At 57.4% G+C, this 22,656-nt stretch overlaps 3 protein-coding genes across 10 annotated transcripts; 1 reads left to right on the top strand and 2 right to left on the bottom strand.

The window, feature by feature from the left end:
- The first annotated feature begins 97 nt into the window (after positions 1–97).
- Positions 98–3,412, top strand: DNASE1L2 (deoxyribonuclease 1 like 2). Its single transcript, XM_078074952.1, has 8 exons — positions 98–438; positions 695–855; positions 948–1,036; positions 1,142–1,225; positions 1,307–1,407; positions 1,488–1,600; positions 1,750–2,001; positions 2,314–3,412. The coding sequence occupies exons 1-8, from the start codon at positions 183–185 to the stop codon at positions 2,365–2,367; spliced, it is 1,110 nt and encodes a 369-aa protein (XP_077931078.1). The 5' UTR covers positions 98–182; the 3' UTR covers positions 2,368–3,412.
- A 421-nt stretch (positions 3,413–3,833) lies between these two features.
- Positions 3,834–12,358, bottom strand: ECI1 (enoyl-CoA delta isomerase 1). Of its 2 annotated transcripts, XM_078074953.1 has the most exons (7): positions 12,213–12,358; positions 12,014–12,127; positions 8,855–8,982; positions 6,549–6,695; positions 5,713–5,834; positions 5,448–5,626; positions 3,834–4,307 (listed from the first exon to the last, which is right to left on the bottom strand). In XM_078074953.1, the coding sequence occupies exons 1-7, from the start codon at positions 12,262–12,264 to the stop codon at positions 4,141–4,143; spliced, it is 909 nt and encodes a 302-aa protein (XP_077931079.1). In that variant the 5' UTR covers positions 12,265–12,358; the 3' UTR covers positions 3,834–4,140. The 2 variants fall into 2 exon arrangements, with proteins under 2 accessions (XP_077931079.1, XP_077931080.1); XM_078074954.1 differs by lacking the exons at positions 12,014–12,127; positions 12,213–12,358 and adding an exon at positions 9,111–11,260.
- Positions 12,359–13,277: 919 nt separating this feature from the next.
- Positions 13,278–22,476, bottom strand: RNPS1 (RNA binding protein with serine rich domain 1). Of its 7 annotated transcripts, none has more exons than XM_036083221.2 (9): positions 22,348–22,422; positions 21,954–22,086; positions 19,258–19,445; positions 18,863–19,018; positions 18,014–18,205; positions 17,611–17,713; positions 17,203–17,356; positions 14,872–15,013; positions 13,278–14,187 (listed from the first exon to the last, which is right to left on the bottom strand). In XM_036083221.2, the coding sequence occupies exons 3-9, from the start codon at positions 19,326–19,328 to the stop codon at positions 14,088–14,090; spliced, it is 918 nt and encodes a 305-aa protein (XP_035939114.1). In that variant the 5' UTR covers positions 19,329–19,445; positions 21,954–22,086; positions 22,348–22,422; the 3' UTR covers positions 13,278–14,087. The 7 variants fall into 7 exon arrangements, with proteins under 7 accessions (XP_035939114.1, XP_035939111.1, XP_035939109.1 ...); XM_036083218.2 differs by lacking the exon at positions 21,954–22,086 and adding an exon at positions 21,580–21,598 and having other exon boundaries at positions 22,348–22,421; XM_036083216.2 differs by lacking the exon at positions 21,954–22,086 and having other exon boundaries at positions 22,348–22,475.
- Between the last annotated feature and the right edge of the window lie 180 nt (positions 22,477–22,656).

The raw sequence follows: 22,656 nt of genomic DNA, 5'->3' as shown, positions 1-22,656 counted from the left end.
CCGTGACGGAGGGAGATTCTGGATGACCTAGTTTGGGAGGGTGGGGGTGTGAGGACAAGAACAAGGCCTGGACCTTGGGTGGCTGACCCTTTTGTCCAGTCCTGACACAGTTTTGGGGGGGCTGGCAGGGTCATGGGAGCCCTGGTTCTGATGGTCTTGGTGCGGGAGCAAGCTCAGGGTGGATGCCCCTGCCACCTTGCCCCCAGGGCTCTCCCTGGGAACCGGAACCAGCAGTTCCAGCGTCCATCTCCGCAGAGGGGGTGGGGCCGGAGCAGTCCAGCCCCTCCCTGGACAAGGGCCTCAAATACCCTCCTGGGCCCTGGCACCACAGCTGCTGTGGCCAAACTCGGGGAGCCGGTCTTGTGCCACAGACACACCCCCAGCCTGGATCTCCAACCTCGGTCCTGAGCCTCAGATACTGCCCCATCCACATCCCAGGTGAGTCCGGGGACCGGGCTGACCAGGGGCCTGGATGGGGATGGGGTCCCTCTATTTGGGCCTCAGTTTCCCCAAGGAGTAGAATGGCCACGGTAAGCCTAGTGTACCATTGGGGAGACGTGGAGACGCAGGGAAGGATGCGCCTTGGACCTCCGAATCAAAGGTCCCTGCCCGGCCCCTGGGGCTGGGACGGAGAGGGGTGGCTCGCTGTGTCTGACGCCAGGTCCGTGCTCAGGAGCGTGTCTGTCCCTCCCAGCCCGCCCGCTCTGCGCCATGGGTGGGCCCCAGGTCCTGCTGGCCGCGCTATGGGCCCTGGGGGCCGCCGGAGCCGCGGCGCTGCGCATCGGCGCCTTCAACATCCAGAGCTTTGGCGACAGTAAAGTGTTGGACCCGGCCTGCGGCGGCATCATTGCGCAAGTAAGGCCGGGGACCGGGGGCGGGGCCGCAGCTGGGCTTCCCGGGTGAATCCGCCGCGCGCGTGACCCCGCACCTGCCGGCCCCTCCCCCAGATCTTGGCTGGCTATGACATCTCGCTGGTGCAGGAGGTTCGAGACCCGGACCTGAGCGCCGTGTCCGCGCTCATGGAGCAGATCAACAGGTGCGGGGAGGGGGCGGGGGACAGGGCCCAGCGTTCGGAGCCCAGGCCCGGATCGCGGGGCTTGGTCCCGTGCCTTGACCCCGGGCCTGGCCGGTGTCTCCGCAGCTTGTCCAGGCACGAGTACAGCTTCGTGAGCAGCGAGCCCCTGGGTCGGGACCAGTACAAGGAAATGTACCTGTTCGTCTATAGGTGAGGGGCGGGGCCGCGGGGCTCTGGCGCGCGGGACGGAATGGGGCCGGCTCAGCGTGCCCGCCCGCCTCCTTCCTGCAGGAAGGACGCGGTGTCGGTCGTGGACACGTACCAGTACCCGGACCCGGAGGACGCTTTCAGCCGTGAACCTTTCGTGGTCAAGTTCTCGGCCCCCCGCTCGGGTGAGGCACCCCCCTCCCGCGGGCCCCACACCCCCGCCCCCGCCGTCCCCGGCCCCGCCTCTGACCCTCGCCTCCCGCAGCTGCCGGGGAGTTCGTGCTCATCCCGCTGCACGCGGCGCCGCACCAGGCCGTGGCGGAGATCGACGCTCTCTACGACGTGTACCTGGACGTGATCGACAAGTGGGGCACGGACGTAAGCCCCGCCCCCGCCCCGGGGACCCGTGCGCGCGTGCGGGGGGGGGTGTTCGCGCGTGCGCGGGGTTCGCGGTGCTCGCGCATGCGGGTGTGTGTGCGCGCGCGCGCGCGCGCGCTCGCTCAGCCCCGGCTCCGCGGCTCCCGCAGGACTTGCTGTTCCTGGGCGACTTCAACGCCGACTGCAACTACGTGCGGGAGCGCGACTGGCCGTCCGTCCGCCTGCGCAGCAGCGAGGTCTTCAAGTGGCTCATCCCCGACAGCGCCGACACCACCGTGGGCAACTCGGACTGCGCCTACGACCGCATCGTGGCGTGCGGCGCCCGCCTGCGCAGGAGCCTCAAGCCCCAGTCTGCCGCCGTGCACAACTTCCAGGAGGAGTTCGGCCTGGACCAGGCTCAGGCGAGTGCGCGAGCGCGGGGCGGGGGCGCCCCGCTTCTGAACACAGCGCCCTTAGCGGCTCGGTTCTGGCTGAAAGGATCGTCTGGGATGGCAGAAGATGCCCTTGGTCTCTTCTCGCGTGGGGTCTCCAGTCCGGGCCCCAGCCCACCTGCAGGCTGCACGGTGGGCTCCATCCCTGGCCGGTGTGGGGGTGCAGGGGTGGGGGGGTGCGGGCGGTGGAGGCGGTGAGGGGGTGGTCATTTTCCCAGGTGGGGCCCGAGGGAGGACAGGCTGCCCAGCGGGCCGCTCAGGCTCCACCTCCTCTCCCTCCAGGCCCTCGCCATCAGCGACCATTTTCCTGTGGAGGTGACCCTGAAGTCGCACTGAAAACCCTCAAGGCCAGACTCAGGCCAGGAGAACAGCCCTACAGGGCTCCTTCTGGGGGGCTGGCTAGCCCCCAGCAAGGCCGCAGGGCAGGGTTGGCTGGACAAGCGGCTACAAAACATCACAGGACCACCCAGTCTGTTTGCCCATCTGTGAAATGGGCTACTCTACCTACCTCATAGGGTTGTGAGGAGCAGCCTGCAGAGCGCAGGGCACACGGCTGCGCTCAATAAACACGAGTGAGCGTTCAGCCAGGACCACGCTGGTCGGCTTCAAGGCCTCTGTGTCCTTTCTTAGGACTCAACCCCTCTGAGGCCCAAACTTTGGTCCTGCAGCCCAGTGGGTCCCGGGTCCCCACCCCCTAGGGGACAGGGATGGCCCGGCCTGCCCATTCACTCCCTGCTCAGGACGGATGCCCTCCAAGACCAGGCTGGCTCCAGAACGCTGCTCCCATGCTTGCTAGGGGAAGCTTGTCTCTTTCTTTATGCAAACTATACATGCTTCCAAGAACCCGTGCTGAGTGCAGTTGGGGATAAACACACCTTCGGCGTTGACACGCAAGGCCAACCTCCCGGTCCCTGATGTCCCTCCTGCCCCCCGATTCTCGGGTCCTGCAGACCTTGCAGACACTTGTGTGTATGAGGGTTCCTGTCCTGCCCAGCAATGCAGGGGGCAGGCAGTCTGGAGCCCCCCCCACCCCCCTGTCCGTGGGCCGCCCTGGGACATCTGGGGAGCCCTTCAGTGGTGAGCAGGCTGGACTCCTCACACAGCCCAGGCAGGTGGGACCCACACACCCCATGTGCATACATAGCTCCTTCCATGGGGCCACCCTGGGTCGGCTCCTTCTCAGGAGCCCTGGGCTGGGCAGGGGCTTGTCAGGGAGAACCGCAGCCTATGTCCTGGGGAAGCCTGTCACCCGAGGACTAGAAATGTGCAGAACTGGGGTACAGGGGCCCAGTGAGGTTTCTGGTTTTGGAAACAACTCCACTTGGGTCTGGGAAGTGGCTTGAACCGTATGGAGGAAAAACCTTTGTTTCAAGAGTCTGGACGAGTTTTCTGGTGTGATCTTTCCAAAGTAAGACCAGGGCTGCTGCAGCACAGACCCACCAGTACTGCCTCCCGCACCCCTTGCCAAGCCCCCCGCCCCAGTCTCTGGACCATTGCGCTCCCTCTGTCTCAGTGAGCGGATGTGGTGGCCAAAGAGCTTTCCTCTGGGGGGGTCCTGTGTGGGTCACTGGCCCCCAGCAGTCAGGCAGCTGGGTAGCTAGGGATGGGACCACACCAGGACTTTGTTCCCACTTCTGCTCTGGCAAAGGGGACGCTCAGCGGCGGCTCTCACTGAGGTCCAGCACGGCCTGGCCCACCTGCCAGCAGAAGAGGTGCTCGGGGGGGGTGGTGGGCCCTTGGGACACTGGCTCCAGGGAACAGGGCTTTCTAAGGAGATCAGCAAAATGAAGAGCTACAAGTACTTTTACATTGGAAAATAGCTTGTTTAAAACCCCTCGGAATCAGAGGGCCCCCGGAGGGAGGACCACACCTCCCCCCTCCCCACTTTTTTTTTTTTCTTTTTTTTTTTTTTTTAAAGATTTTATTTATTTATTTGAGAGAGAGAGAATGAGAGAGAGCACATAAGAGGGGGGAGGGTCAGAGGGAGAAGCAGACTCCCCGCCGAGCAGGGAGCCCAATGTGGGACTCGATCCAGGGACTCCAGGATCGTGACCTGAGCTGAAGGCAGTCGCCTAACCAACTGAGCCACCCATGGAGGCGGCCCAGCCCTTAGCCTTTCTTCTGTTTGAGCTTTTCTAAGTACGCATGCAGAGACTTCTGGATGGAGTCTCTGCAGATGAAGTGGACAAAGTTCTGGATGTCCGCATCGCGCTCTGTGAGCAGGCGGTCAGCTGTGGGCTTGCGCATCAGGGTCTTGGTCAGCTGTCGGGCGTGGTCTACAGAAAAGGGCCCGAGTATGAAAACCCATTCCGACACCGTGGCATCACTCCCAACCTTTCCAAGAGAGTTCCAACAGAAACTCTGGTAGGAAACTTAGGACATACGAGTAAACAAGCAAAATGAAAACCAGCCCTTCCCCGCTGCCTACCCAGAAGCAGAGGGTGACACTGTGAAAACTGCCTATTACCCTGTCCCTCTCATTCCCCAATATTACGGGGGGTACTTTCCACATCACTAAGTACTCGTTCACAGCACAGTTAGGTCAGCGAACCTGGCCCCCCCACGGCCTAGGAGCTAAGAATGGTTTTTACACCGTCATGGAGTTGAAAAAAGGACGTTCTGTGACCCGTGAAAATTATATGCAATTTAAGTATCAGCACCGACACGCTCACTGGGTCATTGCCCTCGTGCTCCAGCACCACCGTGTGGCCGAGACTGAGTGACCCACAAGGCCGACCATCTCCCTGGCTCTTGAGAGACAGTCTGCTGATCCCTGGTCTCCCATCAGAGTGGACAGAACCAGCCCAATTTCTATAAACAGACAATAGTCTGTGCAGTGGGTTAGGAGTGGACCTAACCACAGCCCTAGAATCTGTGCATCTGGCCTTATTTGGAAAAGGGTTTCTGCGGATGAAGTTAGGATGAGATCATCTTGGATTTAGGGTGGGCCCCAAATCCAACAACGAGTGTCCTGACCAGAGAAAGGAAGAGGGGAGCCTGGAGACACAGACACGCAGGGAGGCTACGTGGAGGGAAAGCAGACTGGCGCGATGCACCTACAGGCCAAGGAGCGTCTGGAGCCGCCAGAGGCTGGATGAGGCAGGAAGGAGCCTCCTCTAGAGCCTCTGGGGAGAGCACGGCTCTGCCCAAACCTTGATTTTGGACTCCTGGCCTGCAGACTTGGAGAGAATGCATTTTTGTGGTTTTAAGGACCACACCTCCCCCCTCCCCCCGCCATGTGGTAATTTGTTGCAGTGGTAATTTGTTGCAGCAGGACTAAGTCAGTCTGCTGTTACAAACGGCACGTTCCTGATGTGCACACAGCCCCCTCCCAGGAGAACCCCGTGCTGTCACCAGGAGCATCAGGCTGTGGGGGGTCCTGGCTGCCGGTCCTGGCGCCCCCCCGTGCTCCTCACCTGGAATGTCCAGCCACTGGGCCATCACTGACCGTGCCGTGCTCTGCACCTGGTCTTCGGGCACAACCTGGTCCACCATGCCCACCCGGAGAGCCTCTGCCGGCGGGAAGAGCAAGCCCAGCTGCAGGGCGCGCTCCGCGCTGCGGTGCCCGATTGTGTTCACCAGCGTGTCTTTGAACCTGGAACACATGCACTTGTTGGGGACTCCCAGGTGGACGGGCTTGGGCCAGGGCGAGGTGAGTGCGGGTGCAGCCCCCAGCCTTACCAGAAGGGGGCGACAATGCCCAGCAGGGTCTCGTTCAGCCCTATGGCGTACTTGGGGTTGTTCGCCAGGACCCGGTAGTCACAGGTGAGGGACAACAGGCAGCCTCCGGCTGGGCTGACGCCCTGCAGGGGAAGAAACAGCACATGGCTTTGCGTGCTGCCGTTGGCGGGCTGGGGGGGCGGTTCCTGACTGTATTCCAGACAGCCAGGTCCCAAGGAAGAGCCCCCCCTCCCCGTCCCCATGGTGCTGCACCCACACTGGCTGGGCTGGGTGTGCACAATGGGGACTCGGGCTTGGCTCTGCCCGGAACCCTTCTGTCGGGGTCGCAAGCCGCCTTTCTTTTCAGTTTTTGCCGGGATGCTAAAATACCAAGTAGTTAGCCGAAGTGCCCCCCAGGACCCATCTCCATCCCCACCAGGACGTCCCAGGAACCCCAGACTCACACTGCCCTCACCTCACACAACCCACGGCCTCAGAGGCGGCCTGTGGAGTCTCCCTGACTCTTGCCAGCCTCCCGTCCCCTGGTTCAGACCCTCTGGCACCTCACTGGGGGGCCCCCGCCATGTCGTCAGGCACATGGCTTCCTGAGCCTTAGCAGCCCCTGCCTCCCCAGGCCAGGCCAAAGCAAGGCTTCCAGGGGTGAATCTGACCCCCTCCTTGTGCCCCCTCCCAATGCAGCCCTCTTGCTGAGCCCTGCCCCCACCCTTGTCACCTGGTCATACTGACCTCTGCACCTCTGAGGGCCTCCCCCACCCTTCCCGAGGGCAGGGCCCCGTCTGCCCCCCCTCCCCCCGCAGTGAGTCAGCGGGGCTGGGCTGAGGCCCGGGGACACTCACGTTGATAGCAGCAATCACCACCAGGTTGGACAGGTAGAACCGAAGCCATATTTCCTGCACCGCCTTCCAGTACTCCGCGTAGTGCTCGGGGTCCCTCCCGCACATCTCCGTCAGGTCCAGGCCGGCGGAGAAGATCCCGGGGCAGTCCTGGGGGGCGAAGGAGCCAGGGGCCTCGTCAGAGTCCGTCCCTGGCCAGCCAGAGGTCCCGGGGGATGCTCCAGAGGCGATGGGGAGCCGGAGCTGGGGCTTCGGGGCACACGTTCTGATCTCCCCCCAAGGTCAAGCCAGCTGCAGACGCCAGGCCCGGCCGGGACGTGCTGCTGTCACAACACAGCAAGGCAAGGAGGGGGCCACGAGGAGCCGAGAAGCCAGACCCCTGCCCTGGGGAGCGGCTGAGAAGGCATGTGTCCTGCGCAGATGCCCCAGGTCGTGACACAGCCACCAGAGGGGAGAGGAAAGCGAACACAGGCAAGCAGCGACAGCTGGGACAGAGGACGGCTTTCCAGCCAAGAACTGCTGGCCAAGATGGCAGACCGGGGTGGGGGTGGGGGGGCAGTAGAGTGACCAAGCGGCCGTCATGGGAAAAGCCTACACGTGGGGCTCCCGAGTGATGTCACGATGTCCCTAAGCAAACGAGAATGAGACACTCCCGTGGCCGGAGCGTGCCCGGGGCTGGGGTGCTGGGGGCCGGCGCGCCCTGTTACTGACCCATGAACCAGGGTCAACAGCCGCATATCTCTGCGCAGTGGGAGGACGTGTGGAGTATGGGTGACGTCCCCACATCCTTCTATCAAGTGACAGGAACAGGTTGCGTGCAGGGTGCAGGACGCGGTTCCTCGGGGACCCCTGTGTAGCTGCGCGTGCGCCGCCCCTGGAGGCTGACCTCTCGTGCCCGTGTCCCGCCGCGGCCTCGGAAGGCCACACAGGTGCGGCTGCCTCTCGCGGACGCCCCTGAGCTGCGGCAGGGATGGCAGCCGCGGGGGGCCGAGCTCCTCCTGCTCTGAGCACATCCAGCATTTCTGCCTCTTTCCTGATCCTTCCCCGCCTGCTGGGGACCCCTCCCCCTGCACCCCACCCCCAGCCTGTCCGCACAGGGGCTTGCCCACATTCCTAGCGCTTGAGGAAAGCAAAGGCAAAGAACGCTGTGACAGAAGCCGCTGTCATCCTAGCGGGGGAAGTGCTCCGCACCGACTAGAAAGAGGGAAATTTCTGCGATTCAGCAACAGGTCTGGAGGGAGCCAAACAGTGTCTTGGAAAAAGACACAGACCCGCCTTTACCCCTCCCCCCCGCCGGAACCTACGAATGTGACTCTTTGGAAACAGGGTCTTTGCCAATGTGATCAACACGAGATCACAGGAGAGCAGGGCGTCCTTCTAAGGAGGGGGACATTTGGACACACAGACACAGGGCGGAAGAGGCAGGAGTAGAGGAGGGCCAGGACCCTCTGGAGTGGAGGAAGCAAAGAGGGAGCTCCAGGAGAGAATGCCCCGCTGGTGCTGTGAGCCCTGTTCGTGGCCCTGTGCTGCGTCCCCACATCACCCCAACGTCACGCCGCCCACTGTCATCTGCTGCGGGCCCACCGGGCAGGCCTCTGCTCTGGACACGGCAGGCACACAGCCAAGACCACAGTGCAGGCCCGTTTATGGGGAGATGACGCAGACCCGGGGAGAATGTGGGCTTCCGAGGGATGGAGGCTGACGGCGCCACTCGGAAGCCAGGGAGGCAGAGGGGCCTTTTCTTCGTTGCTGAGGGACGGAAGTTCATCCTTGTGGCTCTCTTGGTTTCAGAGCACAAGAGAGAAAAGGTCATGCTCCAAAACAACATCCTAAATGGAGCATTTTCAGAAATTATCTGGAGCACAAAGTTCCCAGGCAGTTGCAACCCGTCCAGGCAGGTCAGCAGTAACTGTCACAAGCACTCACACCCAGGAGCATCCTACCCTGGGAGCTGCACCGAAGAACCCTCTCCTCCACAGGGCGAGGTTCTGCTCTGCAAAGCCCAGCCCCCCAGCACCCACTGGCCGTGTGCATCGGGCCCGCCCGACAGCCCCACACAGCTCAGAGCTGTGACAACACTGGGTCACACCCAGGACGACCCAAGGGTTTAAGGAAAGCAGGTGCATGCCCAGTGGGCGTTCCGAACCTGTCTGCAAGAAGCTGGGACCATCTGCCTTTGATAATGGCAGAACCGAGACCTTCTCACTGGTCTCTGTAATATGGAGGCACGTCTATCGGGGGACACGCATGTGATAGGCAGACGGCGCCTGAGTTTGGACTTTGAACTCAGGGAGCTAACGAGTACCCACTGATGTGATGATGATGCCATGGAAAGTCTTGTCGTTCTCCAGTTTCTCCAGGCTGATGAGCAGCTCAGTCAGAAACTCTAGGCTGAGGCTATTCACTGGGGGGTTCCTCATCTTCACCACAGCGACCCCTAGTGTGAACAAGAAGAGGGGAGGGCTCACAGCCAGTCCGGGGAAAGCACACCCAGCCAGCCTGCACCCTCAGCCCGGCCACGGCCAGCGACACGGTTCTTGTGTTTTCAGTGCAGGTGAGACCCACCTAACGTAAATTCACCATTTAAAAGTGGACAGTTCGGGACTGTGAGGTACCCACAGTGTCGCACAACCACCATGATCTAGTTGCAGAGCATGTCTATCCAAAAGAGGGCCCTGTGCCCATCAGCAGTCACCACCCCTCTCCGGCCCCTGGCAAGCGATCGTCTACTTTCCATCTCTATGGACTTGTCTATGCTGGACATTTCACATGAAAGGAAGCATCCAATCTGCGACCTTTCCTGTGGCTTCTTTCACCGAGCCCCGTGTTCTCAAGGCTGAGCCGAGCTGCAGTGTGGGGACCACGTTCTGTGTACCCACGCACGTGCTGGGGGACACCTGGGTTGGTTCCACCTTTTGGCTCTTGTGAATCACGCTGCTGTGAACGTTTGTGTGCAAAGTTTTGTTGATCCTTTTCTCCCAGATGCAAGTGCTCCGTCCCCAGGGGATGAGGAAATGGCCTCCGCTTCTTGAGGAGTGAGTGAGCAAACTCTAAGACTAGATGTGCAAGGAGGAACTCCCTTTGGGTGCTCTGGTTCACGCTTGTTTAAGGACAGAGAGGTTCTCCAACTCTCCCCGGTGTGCTCACGAGTCCTGCCAGCGCCCAGGGCAGGGCGGCTGGGGCCACGGGTGCTCACTGCCTGCCCGAGGACAGACCCCAAGGGCTACAGAAATGCCCCCGTTCACTGAGGGTCCATTTCTCCGGTCAGGACCTTACAAATCTCCGGATGGTCAACACAATTCTCTAGGGGTGACAACTAAGTCCTGAAGGCAAATGGGCTCTTTGGAGACCTCTGATTTCCAAGAAAGAAGTACTTATTAACTGGCTAGCGGCAGTTTGTGTGCACAACAAATGTTTTCCAGAAGCAAGCTTCTGAAGTTGGTTCAGACTCAAGTTTCTGAGGCTGACTGGATTTTTTTTTTTTTTTTTTTGAGAGTGTGCAGGAGTGTGCGTGGGTGGGGAGCTGGGGGCGCGAGGAGGTGTAGGGATTCAAGCACCCAGAGAGACAAAATCTGACTTGTCTGTGCCTCCCTGGACGAGACTGACTGAAAAGCAGAGGAGGAGTGCCTGGAACGCTGGGCCTCCTTCGAAGTTTCCTGGCTGAACGCGGGCGGATTCTTACTGCAGCTCAAGGTTCTCATCCAGGGAGTCAGGGTTTCAAACACAGGCACCTGCAGTGATCACATACTGCACGAACTCCTTGCCGTGCACGGCCGTCCCGAGCCCCACGGCTCCTGTCACGCGCTGCCCCGCAGATGACCGTCCTGATTGTTAAAACTACGCCTTCCTTCTTGTTTTGCTCTTGCACGTGCTGTATCGACAAAACACAGTAACAGTGGAGACACAGCTTGGCCCGAGACCTTTCACCGCTACAGCGTCTGGTCCCCTTGCCCTCTGCTTTCTCCTGCTTTGGTGTCTGGAGTCACCTTTTCATTCGCCATCTCAGGGTTTGCTGGACAAGCCCGACAGGGAGGGGCAGCGGGAGAGACTCCATGCCCAGCAGGGAGCCCAGCGTGGAGCCTGAGTCGGGGCTCGATCCCAGGACTCTGAGATCACGACTGGTGCTGAAATCGAGGAGTTGGGCGCTTAACCTGCGGAGGCACCCGGGCATCCCGAGGCTGACTGGATTTTTACAGGCCTGGTCCAGCAGAATCGAGGGCACTGAGGGAAAGGTCAGTAGGCCAAAGATGTACATGAGTTAAGGAAGAGGACTTTGGGTGACCCTGATGTCACGGGGGAAACAGCCCCATCCCTGACCGGGGGCAGGTTGACTCAGCTGTCTGGGGCAGGGAGGGAGGCTGAGGCTGCAACCTGGCGTCCCACACACAGCAGGAGGCCTCTGTCAAAAGGCTGAGGCCTAAAGCTAGGCCACCAGACAGCATGCCCTAAAACCTGGACGCTGGCCCATCTCTGATGACAAGCCTTCTCATGCCTCAGCTCGGGAGCTCTCTCAGGTAGAGGAAACATAGGTTTCTGTTTTGACAGTTCTTTTTCCACCTTTTCTGTCCCCTTTGCAGAGTTTTAAGAGCTGCTCTGATGGGAACTGGAGGGGAGGGGGGGTGTTAGCAATGATCGCACTGTGGCTCCTGGCTTTAATTAGTAAAATATCTTCTAAGTTCTGTGCCATGCTGGAGTATTAAAAAAAGGAAAAGAAAAAAAGAAATTTATTCCAAAATACTTCCAAGTATTTTCAACTTCCATTTTTTTTTTTTTTTTTTTTAGATTTTATTTACTTGATACACAGAGAGAGTGCACAAGCTGGGGGCAGAGGGAGAGGGAGAAGCAGACTCCTGGCTGAGCAGGGAGCCCGATGTGGGGCTGGATCCCAGGACCCTGGGATCATGACCTGAGCTGAAGGCAGACGCTTAACTGACTGAGCCCCCCAGGCGCCCTTCAACTTCCAATTTAATAGTTTAGATAAAGGGGCATACCCATCAAACTTTACAAACCCAAACCTTTGAACCTTCACAATGAATTGGGGTAGGGGCGCCTGCGGGGCTCAATCGGTTGAGCGTAGGACTCTTGGTTTCGCTCAGGTCATGGTCTGGAAGTCGTGGGATCCAGCTCTGCGGGGAGTCGGCTTGGGACTCTCTCCCCCTCTGCCCACCCCCCACCCCCGCCCATGCGCACGCTCTCTCTAAAACGAATGGATAAAAACTGGGTTAAAACCGCACTTAAACCACCTGGACTGAGGACCCTTAAGCTTTGAATCCAACAGGCATGGTCTTCAATACCGGGCTTTATCTCGGCCTGTGGGCGTCCAGAGGCTCCCGGGAGCCGGGGACGAGAGTCCGGGCACTGCGCGGCACCGCGAGACCGCGCCCTCCCCACCCTGCACGGCTGCACGGCGGGAAATCGCGGGAGGCTGCCCCGCGCTGGTCCGGGCCTACGGCCCCGGGCGCGCTTACCTGCCGCCGGGTCCGGCTCCACCAGCACCCGCGGGCTCCTGAAGCACCGCAAGCCGTCCCCGCCGCCGGCCGCCGGCCCTGTCCGCCCGGGGGCCGCGCGGAGGCCCCGGGCCCCTGCGAACGACAGCACGAGGCCTGTTAGCCTCGCCCACCCGCTGGCCGCGGCCCCCGAACCCCCCCCGCCCCCCGACTCACGCACAGGGTCGGAGAAGGGCACGCGTCAGGACGGGCATTCCCACCGCCAGCGCCATCTTGACGCCCCGGTTAAGGTCGCGGCCGGCCCAGGCCCAGGCCCAGGCCCCGCCCCGCGGCCCTCTCCTCCCAGAGGCCCTGCTCCGGCAGCCCCGCCCCACTTGGCTCGCAGGGTGTCAAGGCCGCGGGGCACGGCTGAGGCCAAGGTCGCGTGTGGGCCGCTGCCCGGGGCAGGCGCTTCCCCACCGCCCCGCCGGCGAACCCCGTGCGCCGCCTGCAGGCGGCGGCGCGATGGCAAGTTAGCCCGCTTCCCCTGCCGTCCACCGGCCAAAGCTAAGCTCGAGTCACTCGGGCAGGACTGCTGAGGCCAGGGCTGGCTGCACCGAGTCCCAGAGGGTTGCGAGTTCAGGCGGTGACAAGGGACTGGGGTGGAAGCTCCCGCTACCCCGGCATGTGAGCAGCAAAGGCAACCAGATGTCAGCAGGGCTGTCTCTCCAACTGCACCCGCAGAGACTGCAGTACTAAGATGGGGGGCTACCGGCTGCCTCCTGTGTGAGCTTCGCCTCGGCCGCGGAGGGGCACAGGAATCAAGCGGGTAGTTGAGGCAGGCATGGCGCTAAGAGCAGCCCACGCACCTTCCCCTTCCGCAGCTGGGCAGCAGGTGCCCACACTCCTGGCAGGAGCCCCTCCGGCAGCAGGATGAGCTGGGGGGAGCAGGAAGCCTATGTGCTACCTGCCAGGACGCTGCCTGGCGCTGACCGTCCAGTCCGCACAGTGAGTGGCTGAGACTTTAGTTTTTAACGTCTGATGTGTTTCCACATCTTCCTTCAACACAAAAGCATGGCTGAGTGGCAGAACAGCCTCAGCGGCCCAACACGCAGCACACGGGTTTTTGGTAAAATCTTCTCTTCTACATCTCCAGCAGCAGCAAGGCGGCGCTCCGCGGAGCCGGCCAGCGGCTCTCCTGGCTCAGAAAGGAACTAGAATGGAAAGGAACTAGAATGCAGTCCTGTGTTTTTAATTCCCTCACAGTTTGTGGCCAAGGACAGGAAAAAGGCAGTGAAGCCAGTACTCACTGTATTCTAATCCTGTTTATTCAACACAATCCCTTCACACTACACAACAAAGTACAAACACAAAGGCGCCTAAAATGCTACAAGTTACAAAACTCAAAACAACAAATTTATAGTACTGACTGTACAATAAAAGCCAAGAGAAGCAATGTACATGTTGCCCAGGTAACCTGCAAGAGCACCCTGAGCAGCAGCTGCAGCAGGGGATGGTCCGTGATGACCCTGCAGAGCCGGCTCTCGTTACGCCCACCAATTTCAGAGGAAGGGAGACATGGGGTGTGTGTGTGCGTGAGTACACGTAGAAACAGAACCATTTCCCAGAACTAACGGGCCGTTTGACCGCAGGTGCTGGAAGAGGAGCTGATCAGGGGAGCAGGGCCAAGGCGAGCAGGAACGGCAGCTGCACCCAGGTGCACCCTTTCCTGAGGGACCCTGCAGACCAACAAGCGAGGGCAGGACCGGGACCCCCGACCGGCCCCCAGTCATTTGTGGAAATGAAACAGGTACCCCACCCCCAGGCTGGGGCCACACTACCACCTGGAGCCCTGCTTTGTCCCTGCTGGCTTTGCCACTGGATGGACTCTTAGGATCTGGAAATGTGGGAGCTTTCTAGCCAGAAACCTGGAGGGCATGCTTACAGGCACAACCCCAAACCATGAACACTGCCTTCAGAGGAAACGTCTCAGTTGCTGTCCTCGAAGCCTGCCCTGAGTGAGGAATTTCCAACCAACCCTCCTTTGGCTAGAGAAGTGACAAAGCTGAAGTGGATGGGATCGAAGTCACAGGGCGCAGAGCTCCGGGGGCCCTGCTTATCGGGAGGAGTTGGAGCTGGAACGGCTCCTGTGGCGGCGGCGGCCAGGGGAGCGAGACCGCCGGCGCACGGGGGACCTGCGCCTCGGGGAGCGTGACCTGCGGGAAGAGAAAAGACCACATCGCACATGGAGGCCGACATCCCAGACACCGCTCTGCGTCACGGACGGCAGGGGCAAAGCTGGCTTCTTGAAGGAACAATGCTGTACAGTTTCACAGTCAATGCTTTCAGTCAGGATGGCTCCGGGGATGGCACCGACACGGAGCCCTTGGGAAGGAAAAGGGGATCTGTTGGGGAGCCCCCTTTCCTGAGGGCTATGGAAAGGGCAGCTCAACACCACTAGCAGAGGAGGGCCAGGCTCTGGCCTCTGCCAAGGGACTCGGACTCAGCCTCCTCTCCTGACCCTTCCTGTGTGTGTCTGTGTATGTGTGTTTTAATATTTATTTAAGTAATCTCTATACCCAATGTGGGGCTCAAACCCACAACCCTGAAATCAAGAGTCCCACGCTCCTCCCACTGAGCCAACCACGCACCCTACCCTTCTTGTCTTCTTAGCTGGGAAGGGGAAAGGGACTGCACTCCAGGGAATCCTGGTGCAACCTGCAGGGCTGCACCTTCTGCCCGCCCCTCCCTCCAGCAGCAGCCACCCTGACCCCCATGCAGCATGGGGGCGGGCAGGGCTGAGTAAGGTTCCAAAGTCATCACCGTCACACTGTGTTTGTAAATGAAACAAATCCACACCGGGCCCAAGCAGTCCCCTCTAAGACTCCAAATCGCCCTACCTTCTTCTCATCCGTGGGGGCGACCGACGCCACATGGGAGGTGGTGGCAGCATCCTCCTCGGAGGGCTGAATCGCCTGGGGGGCGGCCGAGGCCAGGGGGCCAGCACAGCGGTGGCAGTGATCTCCTGGCCGTCGATTTGTCCTGTTGAAAAAAGGATCAAGTCCCAAAATATCTGACAAGCCCCCACAGCCTAGGCCAGCCCGTGCCAGATGTAGGCCTAGCCTGGTAAGCAAGGACAGGGGAACTAAGCTTGTCACAGAAATACTGACAGTTACTACTACTGGAGGTTTCATCAGGAAATCTGTAGGGGAGCACGGAATCTCATGGGGAACTCAATCTTGATGCACGGGGCCACCTGATGTACAACCACCTCCAAGAGGAAGCGACACCTGAATCCACTCAATGAAGGGAAGGTCTGTGCCCTGACCCTGAACTTCCTCCTCTAGAACAGTGGGAGGGGGCAAGCAAGAGGAGTGGGGACATTTTGGGGGCTCCGCAGGACTGAGATGGGGGTAAAGTGTAAGAACTCAAGAGGGACCGCCCTCGAATAGGTGGCCTCCAACCAGGTAGCCCAGTCCTCTCCCCTGCTGTAAAAGCCACACCCCACCCAATACCTCCCAGGTGGCCAGAAGGTGGCCTCAGGGTGCTGGGTCCCCATGAGGGCAGTGTCCATTATATTGGACCAAGCCTCTAGAGCTTGGTGGTGACCGGTGGGAGGGATGATCTATCACTGCATCATAGTTCAGGAGGAAGAAAAGACTTCTGGGGGTGAGGGAACAAAATAAAACAAGGTTCAGCTGTCAAGTCTGTCTTAAGAGTTTGGAAAAAGTGCCTCAGGCCAAAAAACCAGGCGTGTGAATGCAACTGAGTAAGAATAGTGAAGGGTGGAGGCCTGAGGAATCTTTAGGGCCTCAGAAAAAGAGCAAAGAAAGGCAAGGCATCGACCTAGGAACTCCAGGGGAGCACGCACCCTGACCCCAGTCCAGGGACTGCTCAGGGGACTAAGCACAGCCCTTGTATGCCCCGGAAGGGTGGAGGGTTCTTTTATCTTCTCAATTCCTACCCTCAAGAAAACAGCAAAGCTATTGTGGGAATAACTTGGGCATGTAGACCTGTGTTCAGAACATACTCAAAAGACTTAACTAAATGCAGCCTAAGGTCCTGCCCTGGCCCACTGCCAAAGCCAGCCCAAATTAGGAATTTTCACAGGCACTGAGCATACAGCAACGAAGACAAATCTGGCCAGCTCCCCCATGCATGGTGCGCAACACAATATGCGGACACACACTCAAGTCCTACCAGAATCTTAAAACATGGGGAATATGGACAGCCATGCACACCCTGGATATGGCCAAGTGTCCTTGGATTTTTAGCAAGTGCTCAAACTCTCAAAGATGCATGACTGAGGATCTCTAAAATGAAGGTGTGATTCATAAGGTCAAGAGCTGCTGTGTATAGCTTGATGGGCCACAATTTAAGTAGACTGAAAGAGAATTAGCTTGGTGGTAAGGAAAATTTCCTAGTATCCAAGCTCTACCAGGGCTCAAGGGCAACTACCCATCAAACTGCTGCACTGTTTTTTTTGTGTGTATAACAGGGCCTCCAAGGTTCTGGGGTGTTCAGACTCTCCTCCCTAGGTGGCCTGGCAGCCCACAGTGTGCTACGGGCAGTCCTGGTTCTTGGCCCCGGCTGTCTAGATTACAACAGCATCGAGCTGGGGCAGAGACAAGTTCTAAGCTCCTTAAAACACTGACTTGAAGACGAAATGAAAACTGGCCATCCAAAACTATTCCCAAGTGTTCAACTGTTGTTAAAACCATTCTGCTCCATACAGAACAGCTATAAATGTCACAAACAGTTAAGATACAAGTTTTAGGAAAATGAATAAAATGTGTGAATTCAGCAAAGTAATCCTAAAAACGCTGAAATGTTAGCACAACAGAAAATGACTCTCAGAGAGCATTAAAGGAAACACTCCCATATAAAAGCCAAATGCTTCATTATTCATACTCCTAACATAGTCTTTATTAAAAAAAAAAAAAAAAAAAATCCCTTCGTTTAATCCTTAAGCTTTCACAGATTGGAAAATTCTAAAAATGCTAATGTATTCATATTTGCTGATCTTTTTCCAAGAATAATGTCCCATAATACTTGTGTTCAGTAAACACACACCCCCTGGTTAAGAACCGGAACCCCGAGAGAGCTCCAGGGCGATTGTGATGTGCAGCCAGATTGGAAATCAGTTCTAAGGTCCCTACGTGTGGCAGGTAGCTGGTCTTGCACAGGGAACAAAGAAGGGAGCTCAGTGGAGGGCTGGCAGGGTCACCCACCTCCATCCATGTGCTTCAGTGCCTTCTCGGCTTCATCTGGGTTCTCAAACTCCACGTATGCATAGCCTTTAGACAGATGGGGGTGCATCCTTTCTACAGGCATGTCAATCATTTTAATTTTCCCATAGGTGGAGAATATTTCCATGATGTGGTCCTAGAGGAAAGAACGGTCACTCTGATGCATACCCACAATTACCCGTGTGGGAGCTGAGAAGTCACCCCACAACAGCTATGCCTCGGCACCTGGGGTAAGTCTCACACAGAATAACCCCGCTCGACGCACCATCCCGCCAGTCCTCTGAGAGTCTATGTTCTCAGTTCTGAAACCTGCTTCTCTAGTTTTCCATTTAAAATATCTGCAGAAGAGACACACCCTATTGTCCACTGGATGGATCCAAGATCCCTCACCTTAGTCACATTCCTGGTGAGCCTACCGATGTGTACTTTGGTGGGCTTAGGGGAAGGACTCCGCCTTTTCCTTTCCTTTTCATCTCTTTTGGGTGGTTTGGATCTGATTGAAAAAACAAAACACCAGAAACAATCAATTTCTGTCAAGTCAAAATTTCTTTTAGTGGGGCTGCTAACTGCCACGATGACAGTTTTTTATAAGGAAGCTTTCCCTACCAGTTCATGTATATTCATATTATCTCTGCTTCAGAAATCCTACTAAAATAAAGACTCCTTTTTAGCTCTACTTCTATAGTAACTACCATAACTTTACAGACCCCCGTTTGTAAACTTAAGTTCCCAGATAATTCACAAGTTTTAGGGGCACTCCTGAGCAGAGAAGTGGTGCTGGAAGGGAGCTTACTTGGAGCGGGAGCGCCTCCTGTTATCATGCCTGCGCCTAGAAGGACTCGGCGAGCCAGAGGAGCTGCTGGAGCTGGAACTACGGGATGTGCTGGAGCTTCCTGAGCGGCTAGATGCTGAAGAAGAGCTTGAGCCACTGCTGGAGCCCGTGCTGGTGCTGGAGCCCGAGCTAGAGGTAGAGCTGGACCGGGACCTGACAAATGAGACAGATGTGTCATGGGCAACAGTGGATGGGAGCATTTCTTCCGAACAGACAAGCCTCCACGTGCTCATGCTCCCAAGAGGAAACCACTGTCCTCCTGTTTTCAAGCCTCAATGTCTCCCTTCCTCAGGGAGTGGGGATGGTATTTACCCCACCCCTGCCTGGCCAAAGCCCTAGGTGGGGACAGAAAACAGCATCCACACTGTGCAGCGACAAGGAAGGAAGGGGGCACTTCCTAGCTATACGGAAGCCTCACCTACTGGGAGGTACAGATAGAGTCTGGCAAGTCGGAAGCACCAACCCAGCCTGGAAGGTGACTACCGAGGGACTCAGGCTGCTTTTCAACTGGAGAAAAAATAAGCTTTAGGCTAGGGCAACCCAATCATGACTCTGAAGAAAAAAGCACTTGAGAGAACCACATACCCCAAGATGTCCCATTCGTTAACATCTCTAGAAAACACCCAAAGGCCATCTTCCATATATAACCAGAGCAGACCCAAACCACTCTGCCATAATTAGGGCCTTGATTAACGAGCTCAAAGTGTTTTCTGTGTAAATAATGAGGACTCTCTGGGCTCTTTCGAGAAGGAAAAGGGGCGTGGCCGCAGAAGAGAGGCTGGCTCAGTGCTCTGCCCTGCGGGGTCCCACCTGGTGCTGCTGCTACCACTGGAAGCGCTGCGCCTCTTCCGAGTTTTATCCCTGCCACGATCCTTCTCACTTGACTCCTTGGTGGCCCCTTTATCTTTAGAACGATCCTTGGACTTCTCATCAGAGCGGTCTTTGCGTTTGGTAGGAGAAGGAGCCCTGGATGGTGAGGAAGAGTGTGAGATCGCATGCCCCTCTGACCAAACCCAGAAACAACACTACCCAAAAGAGGGGATCCAAAGGGCTACAGAGATCCCAGGTGATCCCAGAGCAAAATGATCTGTGGCTTAGGACACATCACTGTAATATGTAAAACATTTCCAATCTTCCCCTTTCTGAGGGTCCCTAGTAACGAGCACCCCCAAAGTAGCACTAGAAAAATCTGACAGAAGGATTACCTAGTGCTGGACTTTTTATTATTTTCTTTGACTCCTAGCAAGCTCTTCTTTTTCACTCCTGATAAATCCATTCTCCCCTTCTGAGGTGTTCAAAGCAGCAATGGTGGCCTCACTTATCTGAACTCTCACTTCTAACTCGAGTCTGAGAAACGATCCCTAATCGATTGCAATTTACGCCAAAGTGCAGCCTAATAACAAGATAAAAGGATTTACAGAGTGAACGAGTTGGCAAGGCAACAAATCTACTTTGCAGTCAAAAGGTGAGCACACGAGGTGGTGGCAAGGAACACAGTAAGCAGCGAGCGCCCACAAAGCCAGGAACATCCAGGGACCTCTTCCATTTCCTCAGGGACAGTCCCGGCCCACAGGCAGACCCTCACCTCACCTTGTCGTCTTTTCCATAAGGAAACTGTGGTGGTGCCTGTCACTTATTTTACAGCTGGTACAATACCTGTGTTTCACTCCTTAGTTTGATGATAAGCCCTCTACCATCCCCTTAGAAATACTACACCACCACATTTGCAGGCAGAACAGAAAAAAAGCCAAGTGTGGCTCTTCTGATAGGATTACTGGTGTGATTAGATCTCTTGTTTTACTGCTGCAATTTCCTTGTAGGACACATTGGATATATGATAACTGGAAGCAAAAACCATTTCAAAAGTGACAGGTACCACCATCAAAACATTTAACACCCAAATGCAAACATATAAAATGTCCCATGTGAACATTGAAAAAGCAGTAAAATAGTTAAGTTAGAAAGCAGTCCTTGCAAATGCTTAACTTCAGTTAATGAAATGCATATGGAAGTGTTATGGGGAAAGTACCCCAAAGTCTGCTATTTACTTCAAAATGCAACAGAAAATGTTGATGGGTGGTTTGGTATATGATAAAGCAAATATGGCAGAAATGCGACTTGTAGGATCTAGGTGGTGGTTATGCAGGTATTCACTGTGCAATTCTTTCAACCTTTCTGTATGTTTACATTTTTCCCCCAAAATAAAGCGTGTGTGTGTGTGTGTGTATATATATATGTGGGGGGGAGGCACTGGAATTGGAGGACACTGATCGTAAGGGTCTAACAAAGTGCCCACACTGCAGCATGTGCTCAGTAAATATGACTTACAACAAACTACTAATCCATTATGTGCCTTGTCTCCTGGGGGATCTTTGACCTTCAGTATTTCCAGGGAGGTTTTCTACAATTTGCTTGAGCTGCAGGCAAAGATCTCAGGATGTTGGTGTCATCTACTTCTATCTCATCTTCCTCAACAGCCTCTAAGTAACCCAGACAAGGCAACCACTTGGGATCCTGTTTTCACACGTGTAGGGCTGCCCAAAATGCCGAATAAATGTCGTGACTCAAGAAAGAAGGCCAGCTTTGGACAATCAAATTAGAGCAGAAGAAAGCAGAATGTCTGTCACTTCTGCTGCTCCTCTCCGGGCTGGTAAAATTGTTTAAGATGTTTTGCCTTAAAACAATAAGGTACTACAGGTACTGAGCATGCAACACTGGATAGACACGGTCAGTGGCCACCAATCAGGAATTAATAGTTCAGTGGGTAAGAATCTGTGGACCCAGCCTGCCTGTTTGATTCGAAGCTTTGCTGTGTGACCTTGGATAAGTCACATAACCTTTCTGAGCCTCCACTTCGCATGAGCATTACGGTGACAATTACAGCTGCTACACCTCCATAGTTACCAAACTTGGCACCTAGTTAAGGCTCAGTAAAGGTTAGCTTATGTTAGAAGAAAGGGATGTCTCTCCGTGTTTGGAGGCTTTCCCCCCACATAAACTCTGGTGTCCCAAAGTCTCACATGACCTCTTGAATGCTCAACAGGGGTCCCTGGGCCACCCCATTAGGGGATCACCAAGTGCAGCACTGTCCAACGGAAACAGTGTGAGCTACAAGCACATCCTAAAATGTTCCAGTAGCCACCGAGCAAAGAGGTTAACAGATGAAACTGACGTTCAGTAAACTATCTGAGAGCCCATAACCCCATATATCATCTTTTCCACGTTCAACCGGTGTAAAAACTCATTCATAAAACACTCCCCCCGCCCCACACTAAGCCCGTCAAACCCCTCGGTGTGGCCCCGGGCTGCCTGCCTGAGCAACACGGACCTGCAGGGCACACTCCCGGGCCCCACCCCAGTCCCAAAGGTCTGCCCCAAGGTACCCCGCGACAACGAGCACCACCAGGATTCTCAAGCTCTACACATCAAGAACCATAGGGCGAGCGGACTTTGCCGGGCGTGGCCGAGTGCTAGACAGCAGAGACTGAGGCTCTCTGTTCACACAAGTTGGGGTCACAGCACAGGACCTCGGTTACCTCCCCCATCCTCCGGAAAGGTGCGCGTCCAACAGCCAGAGAGAGAAAGAACAGTTAGTTAAACCTCGAGCAGATGGCGTTTCGGCTCCCATCTTCAAAGCACCTTCCCCACTGAAAAGTGCATTTTCGGCACAAGTCATGCGAAATTAAGAGGAAAAGGCCACGACTTTGCTTTCCCGTATCCTCCCTTCTGGGGCAGCCCGTGCGGCCGCGCTGAGGGACAGCGGGGGCAGCGTCCCCGAGGGGCTCGCACCGACCAGGGCACGGCCCACTCAGCTAGTGGCCCCGAGGGGAGGGTCCGCCGGTCCTGCAGGGCACCCCACAAAGCATCTCCGCCCCCGCCGTCCCCGTCCGCGTTCACTCACAACTCCCCAATCCAGGCGCCGGGCCGCGAGGGCTTCCAGGGCAGAGCCTGGCGTGGTGGGCCTGGGTCTCCACGCCGACGGCAGAGCCCCGAAGGCGGAAGCCGCGCTCCCGGCTTCTCCGAGTCCCGCGGGCCTAGCCGGGCGCGCCGCAGAGGGGGGACGATCTGAGGCGCCCTTCCGCCCGCCACGGCCCCGACCACTTCCGGGCCGCGGCCTCGGCGCCTCCCACTCCGCCCGCCCCGGGCCACACTCTTTCTTTTCATACCCGCTGCCGCGCCGCCAGGCTGCCGTGCCTACCGAGAGGCCGAGGGGCGGGCCGGCTCCAACCACGCGCCCCGCCGAGCTTTGCGGGCAGCCCCCGAAGCTCGGATGGGGTCGGATTCCCCCAACTTACATCTTCCCGCCGCCGCAACCTCCTCCCGCTTTCCTCAGCCGCTAAAACCGGCGCCGCTCTGGCGTCAGGATTCGGGAGCGGGAAGGCGCCGCTGTCGGGCGCGCAGCGATGACGTAAAGCCAATGGGAGCGAGCGAGGGGAGTGTTAAAGGGCCACGGCCGTTTCTGGTGAGCCGCGTCGGGGACTCTTCTATATCCCTCCCTGGGGAGGTATCTGGGGCTACCCGGGGCTGGGTGCGTCCCACATGGGGCCCGCAGATTGTTGGCTGGGGGCCGCGCCGCGCGGGCAGCTCCCGGACCGGCGCGGAGG

This window comes from Halichoerus grypus, chromosome 6 (assembly GCF_964656455.1).
Source record: "Halichoerus grypus chromosome 6, mHalGry1.hap1.1, whole genome shotgun sequence".
NCBI lineage: Eukaryota > Metazoa > Chordata > Mammalia > Carnivora > Phocidae > Halichoerus > Halichoerus grypus.
Note: the sequence above shows the minus strand (reverse complement) of the source record. Positions and strands in the feature narration are given on the sequence as shown.